Source organism: Microtus pennsylvanicus, chromosome 20 (genome assembly GCF_037038515.1).
Source record: "Microtus pennsylvanicus isolate mMicPen1 chromosome 20, mMicPen1.hap1, whole genome shotgun sequence".
Lineage (NCBI taxonomy): Eukaryota > Metazoa > Chordata > Mammalia > Rodentia > Cricetidae > Microtus > Microtus pennsylvanicus.
Window position 1 is genome coordinate 30,217,676 of NC_134598.1, and position 12,036 is coordinate 30,229,711.

General features: G+C 42.5%; 1 protein-coding gene across 5 annotated transcripts in view; it reads left to right on the forward strand.

Moving 5' to 3' along the window:
• The window catches only part of Vezt (vezatin, adherens junctions transmembrane protein), a 48,755-nt gene that overhangs the window by 34,170 nt on the left and 2,549 nt on the right, over positions 1–12,036 (forward strand). For 3 of the 5 annotated variants that reach the window (XM_075954059.1, XM_075954057.1, XM_075954060.1), the window contains exons 6-11: positions 2,222–2,359; positions 3,800–3,947; positions 5,748–6,079; positions 8,115–8,308; positions 9,844–9,944; positions 10,362–10,569. In XM_075954059.1, coding sequence (XP_075810174.1) covers positions 2,222–2,359; positions 3,800–3,947; positions 5,748–6,079; positions 8,115–8,308; positions 9,844–9,944; positions 10,362–10,569 — 1,121 coding nt within the window. Of the gene's footprint in view, positions 1–2,209; positions 2,360–3,799; positions 3,948–5,747; positions 6,080–8,114; positions 8,309–9,843; positions 9,945–10,361; positions 10,570–12,036 lie in introns of all 5 variants that reach the window. The other 2 variants (XM_075954058.1, XM_075954056.1) reach the window with 1 other exon arrangement.

The window sequence follows — 12,036 nt, forward strand, 5'->3', positions numbered from 1 at the left end:
CTCAGCAGGTAAGAACATTTGCGTAAGCATAAGGGCTTGAGTTCACATTCCCAGCACCTCTGTTAAAAACCCGGCATGGTGTAGCTGTCACTGCAGGTGCCGCAGGGGAGTGGGGACGGGGGCATTGCTGAGGCTTACTGGGATTCATAATAGAACCGTCTCAGCAGGACCCTGGCCTCCCGAGTACCCTGGCATCTCTATCTACATAGACAAGTGCCTACATCGCTTAGCGCACACAGGGCAGCTATGTTCCATGTGCTGTGCTAATCAGTTTCCCATACAACTAGAGGTATTCATAGAGCGATTATCCATATCCATCTTATCTGACTTCAGAAGCCCATTTCCAATACACTAGGCTACCTACAAAATGCTCACAAATGACAGTTAGGGATAGACTATAGTATGTTCAATAATTTATGTAGGTTTTAAATGTTTTAATTAGCACATATCATACAGTGAGTTTCATTGTGACATTTTCATACATATATATAATCATATTGCCATCCCGTCACCTCTCTTTTCCCCTTTCCACTATATAACATTTTTCTCTTGCCATTTATAGTTAGGAAAAGTCAGTCTGCAGTGAACAATAATTGCTTTAACTTAGTTGAGATTGGGAGACAGTAAAATTCAGGAGAGAGACACCTTTTGTAGCCTCTGCGTTGTTCACTGTGCTCTAGGCTAATACTTCATCTGGCCCTAAAGGCTCTATCTGGACAGTTGTGGGGTCACCATGGTCTTCACGCCCTGCGCTCCTCATGCCTTCTGTGCTCGGTGCACAGCCTGACAGTCCTGTGCATGTTGATTTTGTCCTTCCGCTAGGTTAGGTTCAGTTCTTGCCAGTCAATAGCAAAAACAGTCATGCCTAAATTAAGTAGTAACTCCTTCTCATTGTCAACATAACAGCGTTTTCTGGAGAGGCCTGAGTGGTAAGTGGCTATGTGCCCAACCAGTGCTTAGACACACGTGTGTGCAAGGTGCTATGACTTGTCAGTTTTCTGACTTTTACCCATATCTGTTCCATGGACTTAACATGAAAAGGTAAAGTGAGCCATTAAGCATGGCTCCCCACCCCGGTCATGCCTTTGTGCCATCAGGTGACAGGTGGGTAAAGAGAAGTGTTGGAAGAAGTCATTTCATTGTTTCCATCTAACTGGACACTGGGCTGAAAAGTGGCAAGCGACCTTGCCTCACGGTGTCTTAGAAATATTTCCATCTGTAAAATGGATTCAGCAAAGCCCAAGCCCTAATGCTTCATGGTTTGTTTCTGCCTCAGTGTTTCCTTCTAGCAACGAATTTGGCCTTTCTTTCCTGTGTTCCCTTACTTAAAATTAAGTCTGTCCATCTTTGTGCATATATTTTACATTTTCAACATTCTAGTTCAATGTCTGTACTGTAGATTTGTGGGTTTATGAAGAAGGTTTACAAATGCTGATGTTGTGTCTTGCCATTGGAGGAGGTTACTGATCATAGTAGCCCAGCTTACTCTCAGTCATGAAGTACCGCATTTCTTGTCGGTGCTGCAAATGCTTTCCATTGGCCTAGGGAAAGCCGTGAATATGAGAGCTCGAGAGCAGCTGGCTTGCCGCATCGTAATCCTTCCTTTGCCTTTCTGCTTGCCTTCCCCTGTTGGCCACTGGTCCTGTTGCCTTTCTGCCTCCCCTACTTGCTTGTGAGTAGGTAAGTGCCAGTGGCAGCAGGTGGGTAAGTAATTCTGCCTACTTTTATGGACGTACAGGTGGATTTATGTATGGTAGTTAAGTGCTCTGTACACGTGACCAAAGAAGTGATCAGTGAACTTAATGTAGATGCATATTAAGCATGAGAAAGGGTTGATAACTAAGCCCTTCATAGAACCTGTAGATGTGGGGTTTTGAAACTGTAAAGTAGTTCTACTGTAGTGTATTTTATCTTTATGTAGAAAGCCATAAATTCTTACAGAAATGGTCCTCACCTCTAGTCTATGTCAATTAAAATTCATGTTCTCTATATTTGACTAAATATTCTGTGAACTTTTAAATTTTCAGTTGTTTTTTTGTTTGTGTATTTTAGTGGTTTGTAATGTATCAAGAAAAAGGAGGCAACACTTGATTTGAGATACTTAGAATAATTTTAAGAAAGAATTTTTCTCTAAGTTTAATAGAATATGGATTTAGGAAACACAAACTTTAGGACACCTGTACAGTTGTATCACATTTTACTTTTCAAGTTTGCTTGACAGGGTCAGTGCTGCTTGCTCATTTAATAAAGCTGGACAGCATCCCAGCCAGCATCTCATCGGCCTTCGGAAAGCCGTCTACAGGACTGTGAGAGCCAACTTCCAGGCCGCAAGGCTAGCTACCCTGTACATGCTGAAAAAATATCCTTTCCTGTCTCCGTATGAGGCTAACGGCGTTTCCAGAGCCCTGGATTAGGAAAAAACCTATCTTAAATTCACAGTCACCGTGCAGTAAAGAATGATAGAGCCGCCTTCTGAACTCAGGACACCCAGCTCTGGAGTCTGCTGACTTCCACATCACTCCTACACCCCAACTGTGATCTTTAAAAAAGAAATAAGTGTAAAAAAATTCCATGGGACTTTCTGTAACAGACCTGTGAAATGATTTACTATTCTTTTGATCTTAAGGCACCCTCCAAACCTATACAGATCGAAGTTATAGACCCTGGTGTTCACTTTAAGAGCATCTGCGAAACCGCCCAGGCCATCAAGGGTATGCATAGCTGAAAAGTAGATGAATGATGTCACTTCAAGGACTCCATGTGTGCCAGTCCGGTGGTGTAACGGTAGAGTCAGTAGGTGTGCCCCGGCCAAACAGTGTGGCTAGACACAAGGCCATTGACCTGAAAAGCATGCTGGAGTTTTGCTTTCTGTGCTTAAAGTTGCCAAAAGTAATGTTGAACTTGAGGGTTTGGTCCAGATTGTCTAGTCTTTGACCACGTCTAGATGAACAGCACCCAAGATGAGATAGCTGTCCGTGTTAAGAGTTCATAGTAGATTCAGTCATGAGTGAGCTCTCCTGCCACACTGAGGCGATTCTCACCGAAAAGGCCCAAGTTGTTCAAAGCCAGAAAAGGAGGTTGCACAGGAGAAAAAGATAGCCCAGAAGAACTGGAGAGACAAACAAAATGTATGACGCAGGAATAAATTCAGGAGAAATAAATGCAAGTACAGGATTTTTTATGTACAGGTATAATATTATAGAAAAGCAATTAAAGAGGGAAAATAATTTAACTGATACTGATACATCCATGAGTAAGATAACAAAATGGGACAGTGTGTATGTAACAAGCCAGAGCAGGCTGGTGAGGACATGCTGAGCTAATGATGGCTGGTGTGGATTAGAAGGGCAAAGAGAAGACTTCACTGTGAGGGCCCGAGCCACGACACAATAAAGGACAAATTCGGCTTTAGAAGGAAGGTGTCAAAAATAACAGCATTTTAGCAGTTTTGAAGGGCTGAACAAGTTGTTTTTATTTCTTACAGAATAGCAAGAGGTTTATGGAATACAGAGAAGAGGGCAGCAAGCTGGTTAGTAACTAGAGTGCTGCCTGCCTATTTTGAACTATTTAAACAAACAAACAAACACAAAAAGCTTATTCAAAGTACCCTGTAAGATACCTGAGTATTATATCAATATGTTAGCTCCTATAATTAATTTCTTTCTATAATTAATTTCTTTAAAACAACTGGTGAAACTCTTCAGTCTAGGTTCAGAATAAAATTAGTAAATATAGTTTTGGATATTTTTGACTATGTGTTAATGAAGAGGTGTTGTTGATTGCCTTAACCTAATTTAACCTACCCCCTGAACTCTGAGAGTGACAATGTTACCAACTACATCTGTGTGGTACCTTTTAAAGAGCTGGGCCTCGGCCTCAGTGAAGAGCAGATATCAGAAGAGGAAGCTCGTAACTTGACAGATGGCTTCAGCTTGCCGGCCTTGAAGGTAACCCATTTAGAATGGAGGACTGGGGAGTGCGCACGTCCTGTTTCCCTCTGCGTTCCTAGATGCTGTGTTTCCGGTGCTTTCTATATTATGACACTGAGAGCTGAGAGAGCACACAGATCGGATGAAGAGACCTTTGTATTTTGGTGTCAGTGCTCTTAAGAATGCCGTAGAGTTTGTTTAGAAATAAGTGAATTACTTGATAGGAAGCCCGCATGAGCTTATTTCAACAAACCTGGGCAAAGCGGTGTATGTGGGGTGGGGGGGTGTATAGCCCTTTATAAAATTCCCCCAATTTTTTCTTCATACTTTAAAAAAGAATTTTTTCACTAAAACAGCCTCATGAAAGAATATAATTGACAATATAAAAATTAAATTTCTTCTTCAAATACTATATATCTGAAGTACAATAAAGTAAAAACTATGATAATTTGAATTCTTTCTGTATAAAGAATTATAAGGTAACTAAAACTTAGAAGGGTAGGAGTTTATCTCAGCAGTCGATTGCTTGCCTAACATGCATGAGGGCCTTGGTTCCATCCCCAGCACTGCAAATGCAAATAAGAAAATGCAGTGTACAGAACCTATGGACTGGTAATTCACAGAACAGAAGTGCAAAACCATTCAATGCAATAGAATTTTTAATAATACTATTGCAAGAAATACAAGTAGAAATACTGCGTTGGGACTGGAGAGATGGCTTCGTAGTTAAGAGCCTGCTGCTCTTCCAGAGGACCCGGGTTCAATTCCCAGCTCCCATATGGCAGCTCACAACTGTCTGTTACTCCAGTTCCAGAGGATCCAGCATGCTCACACAGGCATACATGCTAGTCAAAAACTAATGCACATAAAATAAAACTCCAACAAAAAATAAAAAGAAAAAAGAAAGGAATAGTAAGTCATTTTGCAAAGGATATGAGAAGCTAATAGGAATTGTTATTGGTGATGATTCAGAGAGCTCACATACAGGTGTTGACAGTATACCGTTATCCTGGCAACAAATGCTGCTAACTGTTGAGCTCTTTAACCTCCAATTCTCAGTGTATGTGTATGGATGCACACATACCACAACGTTCCTGTGGAGGTCAGAGGGCAACTGGCTGGAGTCCTCTCCTTGTATCACGTGAGCAGTGGAGATGCTAAGCCGTCTCACCAGCCTGGAAGGTTTTGAAAAGGAAAATTCATTTTCAATAAATTTTTGAGGCAGGGTCTATCTGTATATATCCCTGGCTTCTGAGATTCACCATGTAGACCAGGCTGGCCTCAAACTCAACAGATCCACCCACCTCTGCCTCCTGAGTGCTGGGATTATAGGTGTGCGCTACCATAGCCAACTTCACTTTATTGTTTTTAATTATCTGTCTGGATTCCACATGAAGCCAGAGGTGTCCCGTTCCTCTGCAGCCGCAGTTACAAGCATTTGTGAGACAGCTGTGGGTGGTAGGAATCAAACCCAGATCCTCTGGAAGAGCACTGAGCCATCTCTCCAGCCCTCCATCCATTCTTAGATCATTTCTCTCTAGGGTAGAACTGTGCTAAATTACATATAGGTGTTGGCTTCTGTATTAGAATCCTGAATCCTACATAATTCCAGATAGCATCCTTGGCTAATCCCAGAACTCATTCGGGTTCAGTTTAGTCGTCATTTAGGATAATGGTGGGGGGTTATTTAGGATAATGTGAAAAGTTAGAAGTTGGAAGGTAAATAAGTTTGTGGTTTGAATATTGACGATATTTGTATTGATCAGTGTGTTCTTGCTCTCCTTCCCCCACCCCCTTCTGTCTCTCTTTCCCTTTCAGGTTTTGTTCCAGCTCTGGGTGGCACAGAGTTCAGAGTTCTTCAGGCGCTTAGCCCTGTTGCTTTCTACAGCCAATTCGCCCTCAGGGCCCCTACTTACTGAGGCACTCCTGCCTCACCGAGTTCTGTCTGACGTGACTCAAGGTCTACCTCACGCTCATTCTGCCTGCTTGGAGGAGCTGAAGCGCAGCTATGAGTTCTTCCGGTACTTTGAAACTCAGCATCAGTCAGTACCCCAGCGTTCAACCAAAACCCAGCCAAAGTCGAGAGAACTGAATAACGTTCACACGGCAGTGCGCAGCTTACAGCTCCACCTGAAAGCATTGCTGAATGAGTAAGTGTAGAAACTCGGTAAGGAAACACCGCCGGGATACGCCAATGTTTTCATCCCCTTTTGGCTGTTTCTTGTGTCCTCATTAGAAAGAAGAAACACAGTGAAGCATGAAGGAAGGTTTGTGGGTGTGGTCCCAGGGAGACAACGATTTAGAAGCACTGTGGTTTAAGAGAATCATTTGTAGTTTTCCCTTTGCCTGGTTTCAGCAGAAAGCAGACGCTCCTTGTTGAGAGATAAAGTGGAGAGAATTATCAAAAGTGAGCATCTTTTTAACCCTCGTAAGGTGGGACTTTAAACTGGAACCCACAGTCTGGAGCAGTATGCATGAGAGGCATCACTATGTAAAGGGTCATACTTCACTACTTTCTCAATACATCACAGCACGTTTCGAAGTATTTCTATAGCACAGAATAGACTTTTGGGCCTCAGTAAAGGGTAGTGTCCATATTTTTGTATTTGTTTATCTTCTACTTTACATAATATTGCCATTCAGCTATAGTTTCCAGATGTTTATAGTCTGCTTTGGTGTACTTTTATCAATTCTAACTATTTTTCTCATCTGTTTCTAAATGGAAATTTTCACATTTTAAAAATTTAATAAGCCAAGCCTGGTGATGGGTGCCTTTAATCCCAGCACTCGGGAGGCAGAGGCAGGTGGATCTCTGTGAGTTCGAGGCCAGCCTGGTCTACAGAGAGAGACCCTGTCTCAAAAAAGAAAAGGAAAAGAAAGACTTGATGAAAGTACATCTGAATGTAGTCATTCCTGCTGAATTTCTCCCACAAATGTGAAATTTCCATAGTGTAGGGCTGGAGCTAATGGGTGGTCAGGCTGCGCTGGCAGTCAAGGAGGAAGGTCGCTGGGATTTACTGAAGTGATAAGATTGCAGTTGGTAGACTTATCAGTCAAGAAGTCGAAGGGAAAATGCATAAATCACATGTGAGCTAAAGTGGGCCCAAAGGCCTGGACTACTCCACAAACTAAAAGCTTAAGAGGGATGAAGGGAGACAAGATAGACAAAGATAGACGCAGACCTGGAAGTAGAAAAGCATGTGAGAAGATGAGCTTTGCCTCAGTCCAAGGCCTTTGAGAGCTTGATAGGAGACATAGGAAAGATAGGCTAGGAGAAGGGAAGAAGCTGAGGTGGGAGCATCCCAGTGACCTATCCATTCTACCCTAAGATAGCGACGTGAACAATAAGGCCATTTCTACCTGTGTGGGAGCAGAGGTTAGATTATGCAAGTGTATGAGAAAGGGTTCACTAGAGCCAAAAGAATGAATACACACACACACACACAGAGAGAGAGAGAGAGAGAGAGAGAGAGAGAGAGAGAGAGAGAGAGAGAGAGCGCAATAGAAAAACCCTATCTCAAAAAAAAAAAACAAAAAAAAAGATTTATTATTTATGCATATGTCTGTGCAGGTGCCAACAGAGGCCAGAAGAGGGCATTGCATACGCTAGAGCTGTAGTTACAAATGGTTATGCGCTGCCCCAAATGGGTGTAAGCCACTAGTACTGTTAACCACTGAGCCATCTCTCCAGCCCCGTGATATAAGCTGTAAGAGCTTGTAAGAAGTCTACAAATAATTTTAAACATATATTTAAAATATTAATATATATGAGTTTAAATATATATAATTTCAACATATATAGGTGTATATAATTTTCCTGTTGTTAATTCTTAAAACTCGGAGATGGACTTAATTTATTCTTTCAGATCAGAAATTGTCTCGTATGTGTGTAAGAAATACTTGTGGACTGTATCACACACTACTCCGTAGAGATTTTCATTCCTTTCTTGGGGGAAGGGTGTTTAGGTTGCCGACCACGTGCTCTGTCACTGAGCTACATCTCAGCCCCACTCCATCATCTGTAAGCCTGCAGTGGAGTGGTAGCAAATGCACACACTGTTGAACAACTTTATCTGTCTCTAGAACTGTTCGATTTTATGGGCTTGATTCTTAAAATAGTCCTCTTAAATGGTAAAATTTCCACTTCATGCTTTAAAAATGTTTCTGTTTTCCTGTGTTGCACAGAGTAATAATTCTTGAAGATGAGCTTGAGAAGCTTGTTTGCACTAAAGAGACACAAGAGCTGCTGTCAGAGGCCTATCCGGTACTGGAGCAGAAGCTGAAGATGATTGAGCCCCACGTGCAGGCCAGCAACAGTTGCTGGGAGGAAGCCATCTCCCAAGTGGATAAACTGCTGCGGAGGAATACAGAGAAAAAAGGTGGATTCCTTTCAGCTTGTGCTTGTTCATTCTGCTGGGCTTCTCTTCTGTGGCCTGTCTGTTGACATCACACACAAACACAAAATGAATCCAAAGTCTTGACTCCTATTTCAATATAAAATACACAATGATTTAAATGTTCAGGGCATCATGTCTCCTTTTAAAAAACTGAAATGAACAGAGAAATGTCGACAGCGTTTCTACTATCAGAACTTCCAGAAACTCTTACAGGTTGAGTAATAAAGGAACTGGCTGGGCAGTGGGGGCGCACACCTTTAATCCCAGCACTTGGCAGAGCAGACGGATCTTCTTTTGAGGCTAGCCGGAGCTACAGAATGAGTACTGGGGCAGGCTCCAATGCTACACAGAGAAACCCTGTTTCCAACTCCCCACCACCCCAAAAAAAAGAACTGGTTTAAGCCAGGTATGTTGGCACACAGCTTTAATTTCAGCACTTAGGGCAGGAGCAGGCAGATCTCTGAGTTTGAGGCCAGCCTGGTATACATAGTGAGCTCCAGGACAGGACAGCCAAGACTCCATCGTGAGACCTTGTCTCAAAAAAACAAAAGGAATGGCTTTGGCTGGATGTGGTTTCAAGCAGGGTCTCTTGTAGCTGTCCTTGAATTCACCAACGTAGCTGGAGATGACCTTGAACTCCTAATCCTTCAGCCTCCACCTCTGGTTTTACAGGAGTATGCCACTTCTTTTTAAGTATATAATGATGAAAAGTATAATTATATATAAATATGTAATCACGTGATTATATAGCAAAATGAAATTCAGTTAATTAAAGCTAAACTCAGCTTGGGTGAACCCATGAAAATATTTACTTGTGTAACTCATTTCCAATTCTGAGTTAAAATAATGGAAAATAAAAATAACATAAGATCGATCTTTGTTTTCTTTTATTATTTTTTGTTTGTTTTTTGAGACAGGGTTTCTCTGTAGCCCTGGCTGTCCTGGAACTCAATCTGTACACCTGGCTAGCTCAAACATGGGGATCCACCTGCCTCTGCCTCCCAAGTGCTGAGATAAAGGGGTGCACCACCACTCCCTGTGTTCTTTTTTTTTTTATGAGAAAGAATAATGATCTATTTTAAAGCCCTCCCAACACTGTGAACAAAATATTTCGTGCAAGTTGGGCATTTGTGCGTCCTCAAGCATGTGACTGATACTATGGCCATTTTTCAAAGCTTAACTTAAAGCCATATGTTAAATATACTGCTGTTACTATTAACTTTGGTGTCTTTAATCTTCACAAATAAGATATTTTAACCAGAATAATTTGGTAGCCAGGTATGGACGTACACATCAAAAATCTAACACTCATGAACCTAAGATACAAGATCATTAGTTTAAGACTAACCTGGGCTCCTGGGAAGACCCTACCTCAAAATAAGAAAATCGGGGAAAACGGAAAGTTGGTCTAGGAACCCAACAAGGTGTTGGTGCCAAGGTCGTCATATCGTTAGATGTTCATTCGTTTCTGAGGGCCTGCTGCTCATCTTCATTCTGCCCCCACCCTCTTCTTAAAGGCAAGCCTGAAATAGCGTGTGAAAACCCACACTGCACTGCAGCGCCCTTGATACAGCCTACTCTGCACATCGAGGACAGAGACCCCATCCCTGAGGAGCAGGTAAGGGTGAGCGGCGTTGGTTCCCCCTGAAGTCGAGGTCCACAAACAATTTGCCTACTTTTATTTTAGATGACATGGGTACTATGAGATAAATTGCTGTGTTTCTGCTTCTAATGAGGTTAGGACTATAGTGTCATGTAAACTTACATCAGAATATCAGCTCTTAGTGCCTTGAATATGGTTTGTCGGCTCAGAGTAGAAAATAGCCATTGACGGTGTTAACTCTCTCTCTAGAACCCTTTGTAGCATCCACTGTTAGGCTTTGGGAAGATTTTAATTTATCAGTGGATAAGTTTGTTGCCTTCCTTCCTCTCCAACTGCCATAATGATTGTCCCTAGAGAAAGTCCTCCAAAATGCATAGCTGCAAGTAGTGAATCCTGTGTGCCCGAAGTCCTTTGTCTTTGGTCCATTTTCAGGAGCTAGAAGCATATGTGGATGACATAGACCTAGAAAGTGAGTTCCGGAAGGAGGATTTGTACCACCTGACCCCGGAGGACAAAGAGAGGCAGAAGCGGGAGCAGGAAGAGTCCAGGAGGGTGCTGCAGGAGCTGAAGTCTGTGCTCGGATTCAAGGCGTCAGAGGCAGAAAGGCAAAAGTGGAAGCAGCTTCTGTTTAGTGACCACGGTAAGTTCCGACTTCAGAGTCCAGGTTATTTCAATGACAGGAGTCCTTTCTTTCTGAATCATGAGTGCTGTCTTAGTGTAGAACTCTGCATCAGCCAGTTAGTGTAGTACTCTTACATAGAAGCAAAAGCGATCTGATCCATAAAAGAATGTCTTATACTGACACTGAGACTATGAAGTTACACCTTTTTGTCAGTTACTTAGTTATTTGATAGATTTCTTTCATAGTGGGCATCAAATTGAATATATTGAGCTAACCAAGATGTCACTGTAATCCCAGCAAGGAGGATCTTGAGTTTGAGGCCAGCTGGTGCTGCAAGTTTGTGCTACCTAAGCTACATAGCAAGACCCTTTGAGGAGTAGGAGGGACAGATAAAAGAAAGTAATAAATTTGATATTCTAAGCTCTGTTCTCTATTTAAAGTATTTCAGTAAGACCCACCATTAATAACTGTTTAATGCTGAAAATGCATAAAGATGAAGGCCCATTGGCCACTTGGGTTAAGTTTCTTCAGTAGTTGGAAGCAGAGGAGGTATTGGTGTTACTGACTCCCTAAGTCAAGTCTGGATGTTGTTGGCTGGCCTTAACCTTCTTCATGTTGCTCTCACTTTTTTCTTCAGTCGTGCTTCATGGGAGGCAAATGAAGGAATGAAGAGAAACTTGCTATTGGCAGTGTCAACTGAGTTTATCCTCAGTTGAGTTAATCCCTGTGGATTTTAGAAGAAGGTAGAATGGGCCTTCCGTCCATTTTAGAGTGTCTTTGTGGACCCTCAGATCCAGTCGCCTGCCTTTCCCTTCCTCACTGGAAGTGCATAGATCCTCTAGTCTGCAAAGCTCATGGGGTTCTCCAGTCTTCTCTTGTGAACCCTCACCTTCTCTCTGGCCCAGTCTACACTTGTTGGTTTCAAAATTCTTTGTGTCCCATTGGCTCCCTTCAGAACCTAAATCCCCACTAGATCATGCTTGTCCATTAGAAAAGCCCCTTAGCTGACCCCAATTTCAGTATCTTTATCCCCTAAGCATTCCTGTAACATATTCCAGACTTTGTTCAGACTCAAACAGCTCATTAATTCTGTCTCAAAACTACAATAGTTCCACCTTTCTTATTATATTCGCCTTTCCAGCATAAGAATCCACCATGTCCACTTGTGTTTCCCAGTGTTTCTAATAAAGGTGCCCTTCTCAACTTAGTTATCTAATTAGATAGTCCCACAGACTTGCTGCTTACACTCGCGAAGAAAATGGATGCTGGTCTCTGACCAAGTCGGTCTTCTCACCAAGCTGTCCTCTCCGAGTGCTTCCTCTGTGACCCCCCCCACTGCCCCACCTCGGCGGCCACCATAGACTTTCACCCCAGAGAGACATGTAGCTGGGGTGTAGAGGAAGGCTTGAGCGTAAGAGCGGAGCAATGGTGGCCATTCCAGAAGCATAGCGGACTTCTAGAATCAGCTTGCTCATGAGTTAGAGA